The sequence below is a fragment of the Terrapene carolina genome, unplaced genomic scaffold, assembly GCF_002925995.2.
Source record: "Terrapene carolina triunguis isolate 2854851 unplaced genomic scaffold, T_m_triunguis-2.0 Scaffold96, whole genome shotgun sequence".
Lineage (NCBI taxonomy): Eukaryota > Metazoa > Chordata > Testudines > Emydidae > Terrapene > Terrapene triunguis.
The window spans coordinates 36,794,464-36,816,141 of record NW_020664447.1 but is presented as its reverse complement, the minus strand read 5'-3'; the positions used below and the strand labels follow the sequence as shown (position 1 = coordinate 36,816,141).

The 21,678-nt window shown below is 41.1% G+C and overlaps 1 protein-coding gene across 2 annotated transcripts in view; it reads right to left on the bottom strand.

The window, feature by feature from the left end:
* PCNX1 (pecanex 1) overlaps positions 1-21,678 on the bottom strand; it is a 129,691-nt gene that overhangs the window by 52,445 nt on the left and 55,568 nt on the right. Inside the window, exons 8-12 of one of the 2 annotated variants that reach the window (XM_024218807.3) lie at positions 20,767-20,951; positions 9,921-10,011; positions 6,522-6,579; positions 4,065-4,282; positions 2,324-2,477 (exon numbers count right to left, since the gene is read on the bottom strand). In XM_024218807.3, the coding sequence (XP_024074575.2) occupies positions 2,324-2,477; positions 4,065-4,282; positions 6,522-6,579; positions 9,921-10,011; positions 20,767-20,951 (706 nt within the window). The remainder of the gene's footprint in view (positions 1-2,323; positions 2,478-4,064; positions 4,283-6,521; positions 6,580-9,920; positions 10,012-20,766; positions 20,952-21,678) is intronic. The other variant, XM_024218806.3, reaches the window with a different exon arrangement.

Genomic DNA, 21,678 nt, shown 5'->3' with positions numbered 1-21,678 from the left:
CACTCCTGAATTTTGAGGTGTTCAAATCTGGAAGGCAGGTGCTGGGGAGGGAGGGGGGCCCTGTGGCTCCGCAGGGGAGCATGGCAGCATGTATGCAGCAGCGTGTCTGGCGCTGCGCGAAGCCAGACTCGCTGGTCTGAGTGGCACGGTAAGGGGGCTGGGGGGTTGGAGAAGGGGTAGGGGGTTCCAGGGGGGCAGTCAAGGGACAGGGAGCAGGGGGGGTTGGATGGGGCAGAGGTTCGGGGGGGCAGTCAGGAGGGGAGGTTAGATGGGTCGGGGGTTAGATGGGTCAGGGGTTCGGGGGGGCAGTCAGGGGACAGGCAGCAGTTGGATAAGCATGGGAGTCCCAGGGGTTTGTCAGGGGACAGGTAGGGGGTGGGGTCCTAGGGGGGAGAAGTTGGGGGGGGTCTCAGGAGGGGGCAGTTGGGGACAAGGAGAAGGGAGGCTTAGATAGGGGGTGGGATCCCAGGAGGGGACAATCAGGGGACAAGGATCAGTGGGGCTTAGACAGGGGGTGGGGTCCTGGGGGGCAGTTGGGGCAAGGGTCCTGGGGGGGGGGTGATCAGGGGACAGGGAGCAGGGGGGGTTGGATGGGTTGGGGTTTCTGTGGGGGGCAGTCGGAGGGAGTGGATGGTGGCAGGGTGGGGCTACCCTCCCTCCCCATGAAGTGTCCTATTTTTTGAATGTTAAAATATGGTATCCCTACTCACAGTGCAGCTCTCCATTCACAGCAGGCTGCAGCATGAGGTCTCAGCTTCCTCACTCCCTCCCCCTCTTTCCTGTTGGTAGTGGCCAAGGGAATGCTGGGAAATGTAGTTCTTTCCCTGCTCCAGGGCTGGCTCTATAGGCAGGGAGCTAACCAAGGAACTACAGTTCCCAGGGCCCCCTGTTGGTTCTTAGCTCCCATGCTGGATCCCTGCTGCCCCTGCAAATGGGCTGCCCCAAGCACCTGCTTGCTTTGCTGGTGCCTAGAGCTGCCCCTGACCTTTGTAAATATTTGCTAGATACCTTGTGAAATTTAAAACACCTGATGGGGACCTGACAGAACTTTCAACACTAACTAATCTGACACTGTGGCACCTTTCAGACTAACAGATGTATTGGAGCATAAGCTTTCGTGGGTGAATGCCCACTTCCTGCATCCGATGAAGTGGGCATTCACCCACGAAAGCTTATGCTCCAATACATCTGTTAGTCTGAAAGGTGCCACAGGATTCTCTGTTGCTTTTTACAGATTCAGACTAACACGGCTACCCCTCTGATACTTAATCTGACACTGAGTAACTTTTTACTTTGGAAATTAAACTTTGACAAGCTTCTTCTCTGCACATATTTTCACTAAGGACTAGCATTCAAAAGCAATTAACTTCTTACAGCAAGTTTTTGAATCATGAGTAGACAGTTAAATAGAGATTGAGACTCTGGAAGATTCATTTTTACAAGTCTTATAACACAACACAGATTATCTTTAAGTTTTATAGAAGAAATTCTCATGCTAGAGGAGATCCAAATTACTTCTGACCCATTCTTCTTTTCTCAAACTCCCTTTGCTTCTTAGAATGTAAGCAATCTTTTCACCTAACTCTATTTTGGAATGACCTTCTTGGCAATTTGACATCTGGTAAAATGCTATGATATAGAGTAGAAAAAGGAATATCTATGTGTATTTTTGGAGTGAAATCCTCTTTTATTTAAATAATAAATTACAATAAAAGTGTCCTTCAATGTTCTGACCTTCGTTGCCAATCTTTTAAAAATACACCGACAGACTCCTCAAATCAAATAAAAAAATAAAACAACTGACATCTCCACACCACCAATACCCAACTCTACCAACACTCATATCTCCAATGGGCGAGGGAGAAAGGATGGGCCCTTGCCATGTCTCTGGATGGGTAACACACTCAGGCCATACCAGACCAGAAGGAAGCGAGTTCCAAAGATCCAGGGCCCTAACAGAACACATTACCAATCACTCCCTTTTTTATAACAATGGGGTTTCAATTCAGTTGTTTCCCCCGACCACACCTGTGGTGGTATGTCATGGGCAGAGAGGTTTAGATTTTTATTGTTCCTGTTTAACAAATATACCCAAGGCTACTCCAGTGAAATGACCTTGTGTGGCCTTATTCCAAACTTTAGCAGAAGCCAAAATTTTTGTTTTACAAACTTCTATACAGCTCTCTTTCCAAAGTTCTTGGTAGCCTAAGTACTCAAACTTCACAGACACCTTTGAACAAGAAAATTTGTCACACAAGTCCTCAACAGTTTATTTCTATTGTTCAAAACTGTAATTAAAAATGAAGATAAAAAACTAAGGTACCTTGAGTAGTGAGTACTGACAACTGGCTATTACCAGGCAAAACTGGAAGACCCAGATATCCTTGAAAAAGCCCTCTATAAGGAGTACAGAACCCAGGAAAGCAACTAAAATGGCTAGGATGACAGCTAACACATTTTCAAGGATCTCACGATTCCTGTGGGGGGAAAAAAAAGTAATATAAAAAAGCTGGATAGGTTTAGAAGAGATTGGCAGAGAACAGCTAGCAGAGAAGCCTAGCAAATAAGATATGCTGCAGGTAGCAAAATGGGCCTGAACTCTTGCATAGTACATATTAGCAAACTGTAATACATATCTGTTAACAAAGCTTAGGCAGAAGCTACCGTGAGTTCAGCGATTGAGATAAATGGGAATGGGGGCGGCAGGGGACATGATTGCCATCCCAGCAGCCTTTTGATGTACACATGGTGCCTTCTGAAGCATATTTACAGTTGATAAAAGGTGGTGTATAACACAAATTTTCATAAGGGGCTGGAGGGAGAGCCTGGTCTCACCCAGCAGCAGCAGCTCCTGTTCCACATGACTGGACACCTTGCTTTGCCAAGTACACCATGTTGCAATGCCACTCACTCAAATTTGGCCCAGCTAAATCTAAATGGCTCTCCGACCCCGTGTACCAGGTTGCAAGGCCCAGCCCTCTGGCCCAGGGCCGCCACTGCTGGGTAAGTGCAGGGCTGGCTTGCTTTCCAACCCACAACTAAATGACCCATTGCCCCTTCCTTTCCCTCCTCCACCCCCCATTCGACATCCACTGCATGAGTTCAATGAAGGTTGAAGACATTCAGCATCTTGAAAAATTGGGCCTTTAAGAAGCAGCTTTGATGACCTCAGAAAGTAGTTAAATGCTCTGCTAGATGAAGAATGGTGGCCTGTAACATGGGCCTGTCTCAGAATTCCATAAAGGATGCTCAGGAGCCCATCATCACATTAGGGAAGGCAAGAAAAAAAAAATACTTTAGCCATCTTATTTGTATGCAACATGGTTATTTATTTAACAGGACTGTGTAGTGCAAGAGTTGAAATTACTCTCTCACTCAGTGGCACTAAGCCACTCAATTCAGACTAAGCAAACTACAGGGTAATGCTGACTAACAGAAATAATAGGTGTTTACATAGTTATTATTGCACAGACAATCGCGCTGAGGAAAATTTAAAATTACTGTTTAAACTTTGATACACTGAATATGGCCAAAAGGGATTTGTGCTCACTTTATTTCAACAGGTGACACCAAGTAACATGATTTAGCTGTTTCTGCCTATAAGATAACACTCTGGAATTGCTGTCACCTCTTGAATCATACTTGCATAATTTCAGTTTGTAACCATCATTTGGAGTGGTTTTGAAGCTAATGTTATCTTGTACCAAGCCAATTATCTGGTTTTACAGCCAAGTGTGCAACAGCAATCCTTCTCATTCTGTTTTTAAACAGTTCCTAGAGAAGTCACTATCTGGTTTCCATACAAGGTATCTTATATTTGAATCAATAATTTGGAATTTTCCATGTTAACACTAATGGGGGTGGGAGGAAAAAAATAGAAGTTAGCTTTCATAATATTAGTACAATTAAATTTTGTTCGGTTTCTTTTTTCAGTGCTTAATAAATTTATATGGCTTGCCAAGGATAGATCCATTTGTACTATATGATATATTATTCACAATTTAGATACAAATCTTAATCTTTGCTCCTTTGAGCTGCAATCTGGTAGTACATGAGTATCTCACCTATCAAACAAAGCCAGGAGAGTTAGCCTATCAAAATTAATGCCAATCCACAGCTTGGGTAGGATCCAAAAGCGATAGTATTGTTTAACTTTCTGGGCTGCTTCCTCTTGTGATTGCATACGGTCCTGAAGGTCAGGGCTTAGGTCAATGTCTTGGTGCTCCAGCAGATCTGTATCTATAGTTAACAGCCTGTTCAACCTGATCTGAGGAAGAGAAAGCTAAAAGAAAATAGGTATTAAGAGTACTTTCAAGTTATAATTACACTTTCTACTAACTACATCTTTGAAGATTAAGTAGTTTTGGTTTTGAAATACTATTTACTAGTTACCACTTATTTTCTCTGCCCATAGACCAACATGTGAATGGCACCAGCAGAGGTGCATGCAAAGATAATTTGGCATTCTTACTTTTGCAGCATGCAAGTGTCTGCTAAACTAATTATTCTATTTATGGTGGAAACTCCAAATCTGAAGAGAGGTGAACTAATGAGGCAAGCAAAAGTAATACTTGCCACAGATAGAGACTAATTCTGATTTTAGATAAGTGGCTATACATTGACATCTCATGTAGTCAGCTATGCTGCATGCAAACCCATGCTCAACTCGGTGGGTTGATTTTGTGAGGCAAAGCAACATACTCATGTTTCAATGATCAGTCTTATGCTTAGAGTATTTAATATACACTTAAGTTTTAAACAATAGGGTTTGCTCTAACTAGCAAAGCATTATTCATGATTGGCCATGTGCTTTCCTAACTCTTCCTTCCCCTGCCATTTAATGTCAGAGTTCTTCACCGAAATCTCAGTAACACCACAGAACACACAAAACTATTGAAATCTCAGGATACACGTGACTTAAGAGTGAGAAGCAGTGTTACAAAAGTATGTAGTACAAACCCTACTGCCTAACCAAGTGTGTAAACACTGTGAAAAGGCCAAGCGACATTTTAAAGAGGTCCCATTTATTCTTTACGTATAATGCTGTAGAGATTGTAAAAATTATTTTAATATGGAGTTGTAGCTGGCATTTAATTTAAGCTTTTTTTTTTATTAGACAGAGACATTGTCAATTTAAACAAAACAAAAAAACAAAAAAAACCCAACAACACCTGCCTAGAAATTGTGTACCTAGATAGTTACATCTAAGATTATTGTAAACAAAATAAAAGGTTCTATTTTGCAGTTTGGTTACTTTGTACATTCAACAGCTATGTGTGTATAGTCAATTTCAGAGTTCTCCTATATTGTCCTATTTTTTTTTTTTAAAGAGGAATTTTCAAAATTCAGAGCATACAATTTAAAATGGAGTCCTAGCAGAAACCTGAATTTTTTTCAAGTTAGTTTTTTAAAAGTTGACAGAATCCTTTTAAAGCAATGTCACTACAAAAGATTTGTCACATCTTAATGATCCATGCAGCTAAGTAGAGGCTTAAAGTGTCAATTTGTATTCATAAGGTTTGAGTTTCTCTGAATTTCCTGAATTTGCATAGTTACAAGAAAGGGGAACAGAGGATGGGGCTGCATACACAGGTAGTACCCATCAACCAGTGGGAGCTCTCCCTTGAAAGGATGCTCACAGTGTTTCCAACAGACATCAGGATTGAGCTGTGGAGATCACATACCCCTGTGCAGGGCCAGGAGGAAACAAGCTTCTTTCTGCTCTGCACTATTCTGCACCAAAATTCCAGCCTCTCTCTGTTTTTGGTTACATGATTTAACAAGTTTCATCATTCAATCATAAGTTGTGTGGATCATCAGAACGCTGATTATTTGCAGATTGAATGGTATGGGAATGGTAGAACGCTGAAGGAAGTACACAGGCTAGTTTGGAGTTGACAGTAATATCAGAGATCTGTGTGTCACAGGAACACTGGGAACTGCAGAATTTTTTGCACAGGTACTGTCCGTTCAGTGATTTGGTGTGGGCCTTTGGCTTTACTTAAGTGTCTCACTTCACACGTTCTAACCTTTGCGCATTAGATCCTGGTGGCAGGGTGTATACCTTGATAGGAGAGTCATGATTGGTTCTGAGGACTGCAGAATAGAAATTCACACCTCCTGTGTCCTACAGATCTTAGAGGTGCATAGGAATAGGGCTCTACCTGAGTACATGCATCAATCTTTTGGTCAGCTTTATGAGATTTGTCAGAAGAACCCCTAATTCCAACATGTTTTATGATCAAATTATACAAATTGAAGATCATATCGTAGTCTTTGTTCAATTTTAAAAGGTGCAGATTACTCATGCAGTTATGCTTGTAGATGAATTTAGCTTTAAAATTTGCATGTATATATGTTCGAAGGCACTACAATACTGAATATGAGCTCCTTCCAAGTCAAAAAAGTTGCTTTTTTAAAACTGGTAGAACAAGGTAAGGTGGATCAGTGCTCTAAAAATGTGCATGCAAATAAGCACAAGGTTGCTTTATCATACAAACAATTAAAAAAAAAAAACTTACTAGATCATGTGGATAAAAGCGAACTGAGGTAGAACTTGATACATGAGAGTCCGTGTCACTATAGGAACAGAGAAAATACTTTAAATTAACGTTACATTTGACTTCAACAAGCCACTCCAGTGTATTAAAATGCCTGAAGTTTTATTTTCCCCAATGCAAGATCAAACTTTTAGCGTAAATACCTTCATTCCTTTTTGTAATTTCTTAGACTTCACACTAACATATTTTAAACAAATAAGTATTTGCATTTTAAGATGTTTCTTACATGTCAACCAAGAAGAGTGACAAATCTTACCCATATATTGAATGGCAAAGAGCTCATATGTGACAGTATCTGCTACAATCACAATAATAAAGACGCTCTCTTCTTCCTCACCTCTACCATATAAACTACACCTTGTCACAGATCCCTGGATTGGCTAGCAGTTGTTGACACAGAAGGAATCATCTCATTTCCTGTTGCCTGAGTGAACCCTTTTTTAAACTTGTTAGCCCTCAGAAGATGAGAACTAGTCATGCCTTAATGAAAATCTGAGTATTTCTCCTTTGGGCTCACAAGGTAAGAGAATCTGGTGGACTTCTGCTCCTACCTCCATCTCTCTCTCTCCCATTTCTCCTGCACCTCAACATTGTTGCTGATTGTTATATAGTTAGGGTAAAATTAAGCAACGTAGGAGTCTAACCTTCATTGAAAGTCACTTCTATAAAAACTAAAACACGTTTGAAAATGTAACGTAGGCATTTTTTAAAATATTACCCTCAATCTCTAGTTAGAAGTTCAAACAAAGTTATCCCGCCATTTGCACTCATTTTAGGCCAGATTGCTTTTAATGGATTCCAATATCAAACCCTTGCTTCTCACAGCAATGTTAAATTTATAGCAAGAACTTGGACAATTAATTTCATGTAAATGTAGTATGCAATATGATGTCAGAATTACACCCAGTTTAAACATTTCCTTTTTTCCCTCTCCCTCAGATACAAGGTATCTTAATTTTGCATTTTATCAAAATTCAGAGGGTGTTTTAACAGAGTAAGCAGAAGTGTAGCTACCCAGATTTTTTTCTAGTTTGTGCCGGCCCCTATCATATGCTGTTTCTGACCATCAGACCATGATCCTCATTGTAAGAGTAAGCCATGTGAAATAAATTGTAGTCTTCAGTTTAAAATGAAGATTAAGTCATTCTGCAGGACTTTTTCAGTTAATTTTAAAGCCCACACCCAAAAGCCGTAGACAAGTTGCACTTTAGATTGGAAAACATGGCAAAGCACTCATGCAAAAAAGCCTGCTGAAAAAGTTGTACTGTCAATTAGAAGAATTTACCAAAGGCCAATTTAGTTAAGGCACTCTGTATGTGGATTTTTGGGTTTGCAGTTGACTGCAAGTTCAGGCCAATGAGATTCCACTGCTCTGGCAAACAATGGCCAATATAGCTAGTTGTGTACTCCCTGCAGGTGAAGGGTGGGAAGGAAAAAACACAACACCTCCTGCACCCTCCCTTTGGATTTAATAGCATTCTGAACAGGACAGTCATTTATAATTGTTCCTCCAAGTGCCCAACTACTCATTACTCAACAAGCCTCACCTATCTGCACTTGTTCACCAGCCTCCATTCCTTCAGCTCAGTGAGGCTATCCTACATTTGTAGGATGTAGAATCAGTTTTCATTTTGCTTTTTATAAAACTGCAAAATTCAGTAATTACCATAAGTACAGAATGAAGCTTCTAGTGTATGTGTTCCTGCACAGAGAAGCTGGCCAAAAAAAAAAAAAAAAGTGAAAGCAACTCTGGACAATTCATCCCATAACTCTATAGTCAGAAGACTTATTCTACACCAGGGGTAGGCAACCTATGGCATGCGTGCCAAAGGTGGCACATGAGTTGATTTTCAGTGGCACTCACACTGCCTGGGTCCTGGCCACCGGTCCGGGGAGCTCTGCATTTTAATTTAATTAAAAATGAAGCTTCTTAAACATTTTAAAAACCTTATTTACTTTACATACAACAATAGTTTAGTTATATATTATAGACTTATAGAAAGAGACCTTCTAAAAAACGTTAAAATGTATTACTGGCACGCAAAACGTTAAATTAGAGTGAATAAATGAAGACTCAGCACACCACTTCTGAAAGGTTGCCAACCCCTGTTCTACACTATGCCAATGCATTTAGTGTATGGAGATTTTGGTGCAGCAAGGAGGTAAGTGTTTAAAGTCTCCCAAAAGCTAGACTAATTTTACCTCTCAAAATTACAACTACCCACAGAAATGAGAAGGTTGAAAGTTAATACCTCAATTAGATTGGGTCAGTTCATACTGCTCTTGGGTGCGAATCCCACTGCTTTCTCTACAGCTGTGTAGGGCCCTCTTAACAAGACTACTGCTATTAAAATGTACACTGCATAGGGGCAAGATCTGGCAGGCCCATGCAAGGAATACACAAGTTTGTGTCCAAGGTCAACTCCATAGGAGGTCCCTGTGTACTGTTGCACAGCAGGGATTTGGAGTGGTGTCTCTTGATCCATGGCTACATGGATCCAACAGTTGTTCGCAGGGACGGCTCCAGGCACCAGCGCAACAAGCGCGTGCCTGGGGCGGCAAGCTGCGGGGGGCGGCCTGCCAGTCGCTATGAGAGCGGCAGTGAGGCAGGCTTCGGCGGCATGCCTGCGGGAGGTCCGCTGGTCCTGCACCTTCGGCGTACCTGCCGTCGAAGCCGCAGGACCAGCGGACCTCCCGCAGGCATGCCGCCGAAGCCTGCCTCACTGCCGTGCTTGGGACGGCAAAATACATAGAGCTGCCCCTGGTTGTTCGCCCATGGGCACAAGTGATGGAGATTACTTCAATCCTGACGGTGGAGTAGTAGGCCCAGAGCAATTCTGCTGCACTTAAGTAGCAGACTTAGAACTCTTCTAGCACCAGGAAAACTTCCCAGTGCTCAGCCTGCTTTTCAGGCTATGTTTGCAGGCAGGTATGTTACACTTCTCTACACGGTTTCAGACTATCTGCACACTCAAGAACACAGTACTATCGATTTACATTTGCTTCACAATTGGAAGTTCATTTTGCAGCCCTAATTGCTAAATTTTATTTATCATATGCTCTGCAGAAACTGACAGTAAGTTCCCCAAGGGAAAAAAAATAGTTTTCTACAGACTATATGGAAGTGCATTTGTCAATCCTTGAGTGAACACATTTACCATTATTTGGAATAGCAATAATTTTCCAAAGTATTTGTTACTTTAATGCTGTTTTCTGCTAAACTTGTTCAGATTTCACAATACTAAAGAGAGACCCAGGATTACATTTTTTATACTTCAAGGTCTTCTATAACAGGAATTAAATGCTTGTAATTATACTGCAGATAAGATAAGAAGCCTTCTGACTGGCCTTCACACACACCAGATGTTGGATGATCTTCTTGCAGCTGGCTCAAAGTTCACAAGTGACATGTCACAGCCTCCCGTCTCGTAGAGTGTAGAACTAAACTTACCTATTAAAGAAAAGGTCAAGAAAGATCAAATATTCAATACTGCTTCATCCCAGCAGTGCTGATTTCTAAAGAGTAACATTTTAATGGATTGCTATAAATGTAGGTCTCTAAACAAATAAGTCATCACGTAAAATGTGACTAGCATAATGGATTAACAAAATATCAGGAAGGGGTAGCAAAAGCTTAGATTGCTTAGCATTCTCCTCTAATACCAAAGTTTTGTCTCTCATGTCAATTTACATGATATATGTTTTAGACACAACTGCAATTCATTATCAATTACGCTTGTCAGGATAATAAACAATATTGGAGATACAGGGAAACAACAGTGAATTAACCCAACAGAAATACAGTGGTAGCCTTTCAGTGACTATGTAGACAAGCTACTTGAAGTGGCAAATTGCATTAGTGGGGTTTCACAGAAAATACACTACTGTATGCTTTGAGCCATGTGGCTGTTACAACAGTCTACTCAATCGTCCACCATTAGCAATTGGCAACCATGACATTTAACTAAGGCAGAAATCCCACAGGTGGCAAAAGTAAGAGGCTTTTAAAGCCAGGTTTCTGCTTGAAAAGAAAAATAAAATTCTATAGAGAGCATAAGTGTTTTGTCAGTTATACTTGTGTCCGTGCTCATCTTTGGAGAGGAGAAAAGAACTGCAAGCACAGAGCTCTAGGATCAAGCACTTAACAGGGTTTGGAAAATGAAGGCATTATTGGGAGCTAAAGAAACACCATTAATTTGATGTTTTTACATTGGCTAAACCAGCATCTATTTCAACAATGATAAGAGAGAGCGAGCCTGTTCCTAAATCTAAGAACTATAGAAAAAAACAGTCAGAAATGAAAATCAAGCCCAAACAGTAAACTGCCTGACCCACAAGATACTTGTCCTTACTGTGCCCTTCTCTCCCCAAAAACTGGAAGCTTGCCCTAAAGTCCAGATTCAGGATATTTCAGCCTAAGGATTAGAAAATGAATTCTAAAGTCTTTTAATTGAAAATGTTCTGCTATCAGCTCCATCTCATCTAGAATAAATATCTCTGGCAATCTCTCATGTAGATAGTTTTAGAGCTATTAAATCAAAATCAACACTGTAAACTTTAGCTTGTATGTCCTGTATTTTTTAATTTTATAAGAAAAATATTTTTCTGCTCTAGTGTGCAGTCCCAAGAGCAACACCTAACATGATCAGACCCTCTCCTTCCTCCTTTCTGTATATACACCTGACTGCTCATAAGCTTCTATACCCCAAATTCTTGTAGAGTCTTGGAGGCAGGTACATCTGAGCTCCCCCTAGAGAAGTATAAGGTGAGGAGATAGGAAATGCAACTGACAGCCAACAAAAACAGTGTAACTGATGCAAAGTGCTTTTAAATGCACAAAATAAGCAGAAAATATCTGCATTAAAAAAAACTTCCCACTAAGTTAGAGACTTTAAGTGCTACTTGTAACAGTAGTAGTTATAAAAGAGTAAGGGAAAAGGAAACTTGGAGCAATCTGGCCACTTGTAAATTAGACCAAAAGGGAAAAGGCTGTTTCAGCAAGACATTTATACATGTTATAAGTTGCATACAATGTGCACTAAATTTGACTAAAGGAAAGTTTGTCCACTATATCTAATTATATTTGCTATGGATTATAGTAGTCAGCGGACACTATAGATATTTGAATTAATATTTCAAATGTCAATGACTTTTTGTAAGTTTAAGACCTCAGTTAGGCTCTCCAGTTAAGTGTCCATGGTTTGCCAAAACAAACGTGTTACTGAAGTAAAGTTTAATTTTAACTAATGCCCCATACATCTGCTCTACCACCACCGATTTATCCCATTCATATAATTAAGTTTCACAATTACATCAGTAGAAAGATTTTAGTAGTTGAAGTGAACTTCAACATCAGATTACACGCTTCATATTATGGCCAGGACATTATTATTTATGACTGATCAAAAAAAATCACATTTCAACACATGAACAAATTATCTTTAAAAGAAACAGGTAAATCAGCTAGGGATATTCCCAATTCTTGAAGCTCTTGAACAACTGAGCTAACAGCCTGTTATGGGAGTCAACAGAGGCAATCCAGTTATTACAATCAGAATTGAGTATTCACCAAAAATATCCTCTCAATCTGTTGGATTTAGATAATTTAGTTCAATAAAATGTATGTGCCATTAAGGACTAGTCTACTTTGGACATCAAAGTAAGTTTGTTGTCTTAAAAGATTATACTATTACATCAACATTGTCTCAGAAGAGTTTGCAGCTGCGCAAATTCTAACATACACTTTCTTCATCCCAACACCTCTTTGAATCTATCAAAATCCAGATCTACAAACGTAGAATATTTCAAGCACTTAAAGCCCATCGTGGGATAAAATATTCCCTGTAAGTAGAAATATGACAAATAATTGCAGCAAAAGACAAAACACTCAAAATGTAAGATTTCTTATTTCCATTTGAATGGCTGCACCTTTACCAAGATATCTGCCATGCTTCACTTTTGCTAAAAATGGATACCCTTCCTAGTGAAAGTTAGCTCACATGTGTGAAAAATATGGCTCTAAGATTCAAATTTTGGCAGCTTCTTGATAAAACATAGTTGTCCTTTTCTAAAAGAAAGTGATGTTCTATTAACATATTAAGTCACCCAAAGTAGGAAAGACTAATAAAAGATTGTTTTTTGGGGAGGCGAGTTAAGTTTTGGGTGTCCTTAGAGATTCTATTATTAAACTCCAGAGTTTCAATCTGAGTAAAATGATTTTTCCAACTGCAGTCTTCATGAATTGCTAAAATGTCAGTTGGCTAGATATCATATGCTCAGAAAACCAAGGACTAGGGCATCATGGAAACTTGTAGACAGACTTTCAGCTCATGTGTGAGATCCTTACAACGCAGTGTAGAAACGACCAGATGAGGAAGTAGTCACAAAGTTCCTCCCCCAAGTTCTAGTCAAAAGATGCCAATGGACACACATCTAATTCTGTATTTTTAATTATGGAAGACTATAAATAGATATTGAATGTTTACCTAGTAAGAATCTATCCCCCCTCCATCCTCTTACCACAGCAGTCTTTGAAAATAAAAGTTAAGATTTTTTAAAATCTCATGTTACTTTTAACTAGTTTGAGTATAAAACGTCTGTACAATTTCAGAACAGTCATTTATCATGGTGCAATTTTCGGAGGCAAAGCAGAAGTGATATTGCTTACTCCTGGGAATAAAGAGATAGTAAATAAAAAACTGCTTCAGTTTTAAGTATTCAGATTCTCAATATATCTTTTTATTAAGTTATAATTGTTTTAACAATTGTGATTTGAGAAAGGAGACTATTTAAACAACAAATTTCAGCTGTGCAGCAGATCACCCAAGCTTATCCTGCAGGCACAGAAATACAGGTAGTAATATGGTTGGCCACTAGATGGCATCTGCCCACACAACTCCTTAGTTATTGTTTGATAGAAATATTAGTAACTTTTTATGCAAAGGAAGAGCTGTGAATTCTAAGAAAACTCTGCTTATAAATGTGTTCAAATTAAAAATACTTCTAGAGTATTAACAGTTATGTCAACTTATTTAGAGAAGCTCTGGGATATTTGCATATAACCAACACAGTGGTACTCAAGCCCTGAAGTACAGATTACAGTATTGAACTGAGATGGCAAGAAGAAAAGATGAATGTGGGCATTTGCGAAAAGGATCAGAGAATACTCTGTGCCCAAGGACAGAAGAGTGGTGGCTCTAGAATGAGAAGTGTAGAGATCCATGGGACCCTGTCTGAGCCGGCCTTCAGCAGCTACGAGGTGCAAGAAAGGCAGAAACAGCAGCTCAGATGGCTGAAGCCAGAAATACTTAACTTGCATAAAACATGCTTAGAATCTAAGTGTTCTGAAGTATTCTCCTGACAAATTACTTCCAGAACTCACTTCACGTTTCCTATTGGCTAAAGATCAGTTTGCCTTTATCTAGCCTCTTAGGGTCTAGTTCTGCAAGATGCTGAAAGCCTTGATGAAGCAATTTGGTCTACATTAACATTAGAATGAATTAGAACATGTTAGAAAATATTAGGTAACACCGTATCTTTAAATCCTAGTCAAGACAAACCCACTCAAATCAACAGAAGTTGAGGACATTCACCGCTGTGCAAAACTGCATCTTAAAAGGAGAGGAAATTTAACTGACCTCAGCTCTTCAGCTTTGGGGTAAAGTCCATATAATTATGTTTTTGGAACTCTAAAGTGTTTTTTTTTTTTTTTTTAATATAAGGTAAGAGTTTGTGAAAATAGTAGCCCAACAATCGAGAGCAATCTGACAAACGGGAGATTTCTCAAAGGTACAAATGAAAACTAAGCGCCTGCTACTTGTGCCTTTAAAAATTCCCCTACCCACACCCATTCATTTGTTTTATTATTTTGCACATATGTTTGAGAACCAATTCAGATTCAAGCATTTATACTGGCAAGTGATTGAGGTAATGCTGAGAGACAGTATTGTAAATTGTGATCTTCTATTGGACTTTTCCAAGGATCTCAAAATTCTGTAAAACATAAATAAATTAAAACCTTGCAATAAACCTGAGAGGTAATCATCATCCCCACTTTAGAGATAAGGAAAAAGGGGTGAAGTGATTTGCCCAAGGTCACAGAAGTCTGTGACACAGCTTAGAATAAAATCTAGGGCTCCAAACTCCTAGATCTGTGCTATTACCACAAGATCAACCATATTACACTTTTTAAAATGAAGGATACAGCTGTCTGAAGTTCAGAAGAATGGTTTACAGCAGTGGTGGGCAAACTTTTTGGCCCGAGGGTCACATTGGGCTTGCAAAACTGTATGGAGGGCCAGGTAGGGAAGGCTGTGCCTCCCCAAACAGCCTGGCCCCCACGCCCTATCCACCCCCTCCCACTTCCTGCCCCGACTGCCCCCCTCAGAATCCTCAGCCCATCCAACCTGCCCTGCTCCTTGTCCCCTAACCGCCCCCTCCCAGGGCCCCCGCCCCAACCGCACTCCCTATCCAACCCCCCCGCTCCTTGTCCCAACTGCCCCCTCCTGGGACCCCACCCCCCATCCAACCCCCCTGCTCCCAGTACCGACTGCCCCGACCCCTATCCACACCCCCGCCCCCTGACAGGCCCCCCGGGACTCCCACACTTATCCAACCCCCCCTGTTCCCCGTCCCCTGACCGCCCCCCCCAGAACCTCTGCCCCATCCAACTGCCCCCTGCTCCCTGTCCCCTGACTGCCCCCCGGGATCCCCCGCCCCTTATCCAACCCCCGGCCCCCTTACCATGCCGCTAAGAGCAGCATGTCTGGCAGCCACACCGCCCAGCCGGAGCGAGACACGCTGCCATGCTGCTCAGCAGGAGCGCATCGCTCCGCCGCCCAAAGCACTGCCCGCGCAGCGGCGTAGCTGTGGGGGAGGGAGGACAGCAGGAGAGGGGCCGGGGGCAAGCCTCCCCGGCCAGGAGCTCAAGGGCTGGGCAGGACAGTCCCCCGGGCCACATCCGTAGTTTGCCCACCTCTGGTTTACAGGCATCTCATCCTAGGTCTAGAAATCAAGCACTTGTTCAAGTAAGTTAGCACTCTTCATTTTTAAACTTTCCCACAAACATTAACATCCACACCCCTTTGTGACAAAGGACTTCACAAAATTTATCTGACACCTACTTGCCCTCGGACTTACTTTTCACTGTGGTTAGTAAGTTATCTGTGCTGCCAGGCCATGCTCCCAAAACCAACATGCTGAAGTGTATTTTTTCACTTTTGTGGGCTCACACCAAATTAAAAGCTGTGTACAGTACATCAGGACAGTCTATTTGTTTTCAGAACATTTTGCTTTTCCTTCCTTTCCTTCCTGTCTACGCTATATTTTGCTCTCCCTTCCCTTCTCCCTCCCCCTCAAGATCTTTGATACTTTCTTCCTGAAGTAACAGTATAATCTATACAAGTCCCCAAACTCCCATAGCATCAGACATTGAGGTTTTACTAGACATCTAATAACGTGAAGGCTGCATCTACAACTAGTACTAAAGCTAACTGGGCATATGGAAGTACTGAAGATACTGCTCTCCACCATCCATCCATCCATCCATCCATCAAGTGCAATGCCCAGTTGAGGAGCCACACTTGTGCCTCCAGCTACTAGGAAAGGAAAAAATGCTGGGATTCTCACCAGAGTGCTATGCCTGGACCTTGCTCAAACACGTCATCTGGTGTGTTGCATTCAGCTTGGAAATGTCTTGTACATTTGAAGTGCTTCACTCACCATCACCACTGGCAGCTAAAAATGTGTGGCTACATTAGTCAACAGTGTAACACTGTTGCAAAAAAGCAATCATAATTTTGGGATGTATTAGTTGGAGTGTTGTAAGCAAGACATGAGAAGTAATTCTTCCGCTCTACTCCGTGCTGATTAAGCCTCAACTGGAGTATTGTGTCCAATTCTGGATGCCACATTTCAGGAAAGATGTGGACAAATTAGAGAAAGTCCAGAGAAGAGCAACAAAAAATAATTAAAAGTCTAGAAAACATGACCTATGAGGGAAGACTGAAAAAATTGGGTTTGTTTAGTCTGGAGAAGAGAAGACATGATAACAATTGTCAATATATAAAAGGTAGTTATAAGACGGAGGGAGAAAAATTGTTCTCCTTAACTTCTGAGAATAGGACAAGAAACAATAGTCTTAAATTGCAGCAAAGGGCAGTTTAGGTTGGATATAAGGAAAAAACTTCCTGTCAGGGTGGTTAAACACTGGAATAAATTGCCTAGGGAGGTTGTGGAGTCTCCATCATTAGAGATTTTTAAGAGCAGGTTAGACAAACACCTGTCAGGGCTGGTCTAGATAATACTTAGTCCTGCCATGAGTGCAGGGGACTGGACTAGATGACCTCTGGAGATCCCTTCCAGTCCTATGATTAAGGCTAAGATTATATCACAGAGGTCACAGAATCCAAGACTTCTGTAACCTCCGTGACATTTTCTGTGTCAGCCCCAGGACAGCAAAGCTGGAGCTGTCAGCTGGCGGGAGACCCCCGCAGCTCCAAGCCACCATTCCCGGGCAGACACCTGTGCTCTAGCCACCATGCCGGTGGGCACTGGATTCCCCCCCCTCCCCCTCTTTACCCTCCCACAGCAGGGCTTGGGCTTAGCCACATTTTGTCAGTTATTTTTTAGTAAAAGTCAGGGACAGGTCATGGGCTTCCGTGAATTTTTGTTTATTGCCCATGACCTGTCCCTGCTACAGTAGAGGTGTCCTTTACTACTCCTCCTTTCCCTCAACTTTCTGGTTGCTGTCAAGCGGGAAGTATCTGTTACTGTACCTCTTTTCCCCATCCTCTATTTTTGAGTGCTTTTCCTGTGAGGATAGCTTCAGTGACTTCCCAAGCACCAACAGGTGAAACTGATTTTATTACCTGGGGGTTCTGCTTAGTAGCAGTGAAAGCTGATAAGAATCAGATTAGTTTTCACACTGTCATAACTTGGAAAAACTTAACAATAGTAATAGCAGAGTCTGTTTACAAACTTAAGACAGCACAGCATTTCTACACACTGTTCAAGTTCGGAAGGTTCTCTTTGCAAGTGCAAGGGCCAGATTTAATTTATGTATTTTTCAACATGAAAGCTTAGATCTTGCATAAGTTGATGGCACTCACTTAGGAAAACTTCCTATGTGACACGTGCAAGCAGACTTTTCAAGCTCTGATTTTAGAGACAGAAAACTTAGCACGAGATGAAGACTGACCAATACTAGGAGGAAATGAGTATCAGAGCTGGGCATTTTAATTGAAGAGTTTCTGGTTCTAGTCTTATAACCCTCAATATCAACATCCCAGGGCTTTAACAAGGTATTTATTTAGATTGCTAAAAAGGATCGTGTGATTAAGATTTGATCAAAATAAAGTCTATTACAATGTACTTGGATGTGGCTACCAACATATAACTGAGGGGAGAGAATACAGAACTGAGAACATAAGACTTAACTAAAGAAATTCTACCAAAAGACCGTCCTCAAACTATGCTGCCAGTTGGAAATACATTAGTATTAATTAGCTCCTTATATTTCATATATAAAAGCCTCCCAGGTTGCAAGAACAGATTTTCTGAATAGCGTGGCACTCAGGCTGGGGAGCTCTTTTAGACAGGGGAGTTAAGGAGGAAGTGCGGTTCGTTCCATTTAGGTATGGCTGCACCAGGTTGTGAATACAGGTGATGAGGGAACAATTGCTATGCCCTGCCCTGGATGTGCTATGATTTCACTTCTGCTGAAGGAAATAAGATGCCTGGTTCCATGAAGTGCAAGTTTGTGGACATACCTGAGGAGAAGATACCTGGTCTGGAAGTGCAAATTTCAACTCTACACAGCATTCAAGAAAAATGAAGATGTCTAGTCAACCAAATTCAGACATCATTGGCACAGATGCCACAAGAAGGATGTGTGATAAGGGATCTGGAGAGATTAGCAACTAAGAAGCAGACCAGCGATTTGTGACCAAAAGAAGAATGAATGAGGAGACATTCAACCCAGCTAGAAGTATCAAATCATTCAGATACTCAGTGAGTCAACAACCAAGAAACCTGTGTCTGCAGGAATGGAACAGCTACTAGAACAAACCAGAACAAAAAAAAGTCAGTGATTTGAAAGGGTATGATTCACCTTTCTGCAGTTCATGTTATAAAGCACAATATCATGAAATGCAAACTTATGCTTTAAAATTTGAACACAATGGAACCAGAAGATACTTTTGAGTGGTAAGTTCTATGCTAAAACTGTACTTAAAATGTGCACTACACAAAGCAACTCTTTAATTCTCTCATCTGCACTGTGAAGAATAAAATGTTGCACATTTATCTCCTAATGAGGGATTATTGGTGAGGTCTAAAACAGACTAGCTGTTAGTTTATCAACATCATGATTTTACAGAACTGCACTCAAACTATAATCGGTAGATCCTTAAAAAAATTAGCAGTCATTGATAAAAGTTATTGTTACAGGTGCCCTATTTTAATATCTTTGCTGTGTTTTTTGCCCAAGAATCTAGAAGTCCCATGTTGACCCCCAAATCATTAGCAGTTGTTTACATGTTGAAGTTAGGAACCATGGTTTGTTGTTTAGAAAAAGGACCCCTTGAGATCACCTTAGTCCAGCGGTTCTCAAACTATAAGGTGGGCCTCCCAAAGGAGGTGCGGGAATGTGTCAAGGGAGGTGTGAGCTGGGTGACCCCCCCCCCTTTTTTTTTTTTTTTTTTTTTTTATAAAGAGCTCTGGCTGTCAGCCCCAGGTGGCTGGAGCTCATGCAGAAGGGCTTTGTACACCCAGGAGGCGGGGATAAAGGGGACAGCTAGAGCCCACCACTGGGCATGGGCTCTTCTTTCCCCCTCCCTCAATTCCTCACTGGGAGGCAGCCCAGGCTTGGGCTCCCTTCCCCCACCCTCCCAATCCCTCACCTGGCAGTGGTGGGGCTCCAGCTGTCAGACTGGGGTAGCAGCAGCTGCAGCACAGTAGTAAGGATGGCAATGGGGCGCTAAGTCAGCTGTGAAAAGTGACAGTGACGAATATCACTTTTCACATTGCCACCCTTACTTCTCTGCTGCTGGTGTGGTGCTGCCTTCAGACTGGTGCCCAGCCAGCAGCTGTTGCTGCTCTCCGCTCTGCCTTCAGATCTGGGTGGCACTATATGTACTTGTAGGAGGTTGTAAATGAGTACAAACACAAAGAAGGGGGTCCCAATGAAATAAGTTTGAGAACCACTGCCTTAGTCCATTTCCATCTCTAATGAGATTATTGTATCACCTTGGGCAAGTCACTTAACATTACTGTGTCTCAGCTTCCCCATCTGTAATGATTTTACTGACCTTACAGAAGTGGCTGAGAGGTTTAATTAGCATTTGCAAAGTGCTTTAAGACCTCTTGATTTAAAAGTACACTCTATATATTAAGAGGCACTAAAATGGCCCAGTAAATTAGAGAAGACTGACTTAAAGGGGGAAAGTGTGGAAATTTTTTTTCAAACTGACCAGTAAAGTTACATACAGAAGATATCTTCCTAATCGTGGTAACTAAATGCTTATAACGGCAGCAGCATAACATTCACATAACTTAAATTTTTATTAGGAGACAATCTCAAAAATACAAACAATAAAATGCGTTAATCTGAATTAAGCTGCTGACTTCTTACAATTGTAACTTGCAATAACTGACATTGTCTGTATTCAACTTCCTATGATTTCTCACCCCCCTCACCCTAACCCCTCCACACACATTTGAAGGTCCAATATATCATGGCCCACTAGGAGCAGGAATTCTTTGGAGACCATAAAAAGATGCTTTCAGTACATTTTTAAACACTCATCCTGAACCAGAAATATATAGACTTCAATCCCTGCTAAGCTCTGTGACCAAAATGAAATAGAGTCAATAGAGACCAAGAAAACTAAATTCAGCAGCTTCTAATGAGTGTAAATACTGGATCTATTGTGCTGTTCAAGCCATGAAAGCACATACATTATCCCTTAAATCTATGCCTCTTTTAAGGGTGTTTTTATAGTGTACTTGCTAAAGGAAATGGGGAGGGGGGGAAGGAATAATTATGAAGGAGTGGGGAACTGACCAGAAGTAATATTTCCCTCTAAGAAATGCACCCACACATTTCTGAAATGAAGATCTCGGTTTAAATTAATTTCAGTGCATTATTACCCATAAATCTGCGGCATTAAAACTTCCATGTCACCAAGGTTACATAAGGCCTGCATACCAAGTTCATCGTGCAAACTGCTACCGCCTACAGCAGATGCATTGTCATGTGATGCTTCTAAGTGGACACTCCCATTTCTCACCAGCAAGGAGGCGCTAGCGCTGAGCACAGCTGCCTGGGAAGGGGGGCGGGACTGGACTTTGACCTGTGTTGTGGATTGCTGGTCTTGCTGACCATCTTGAAGGCTACGAAAAAACATGGATTGGGGAAACATTACAGGGAATAATAAAAAATAGCTAGAAGTGATGAAACAAAACTATTAAAAAAAAGACAAAGTTAAAATAAAGCATACCATAGGAAAGCCATTAGGCCTACTAAATAGGCTATCACAACTCAGGAGTACTGTAGAGCAGAGTATTTAGAAGTTAACTAAGTAAATATATTCCAAATCCTCTACTACACCATTTAAAAATTGTTTATTCTTACTGCTTTTTAATTTGTCCTTAAGCCCCACATAATGCTATTCTAGGGACATGTGTATTTGCATGTGAAATGGCAAAGTTGTGTAAGATATTACTTTAACTTTAAAAAAAAAAATACTTAACTATCAGAGACACCATCTTTTTAATAGTTATGTGCCTCTGGTGCTTCTCAAAGCAAGAGCTGCTGAACTGTTGAATATCTGCTTTTGTCAGGGACCCATAGGAGCATTTGCTTGCCTGCTGGCTGTCCAACTACACTCTGTTCTCTACACCTTCAGGCCAAGTTACTAGTCAAACTCTGGAGTAGACCTTACAAGTAACTGTACTGTAGTTATATAAACTCTGGATATATTGCTTTATTTGGCTTACCTGTTCAAGCTGAATAGAGTACAAAACTTTTGTAAAATAAAACTGTAAAACTAGATTTCTAATGTTATTAGTTTGGATTTTTTTTAAACTGATTATTGTGCCAACATTCCATTAGAACTAT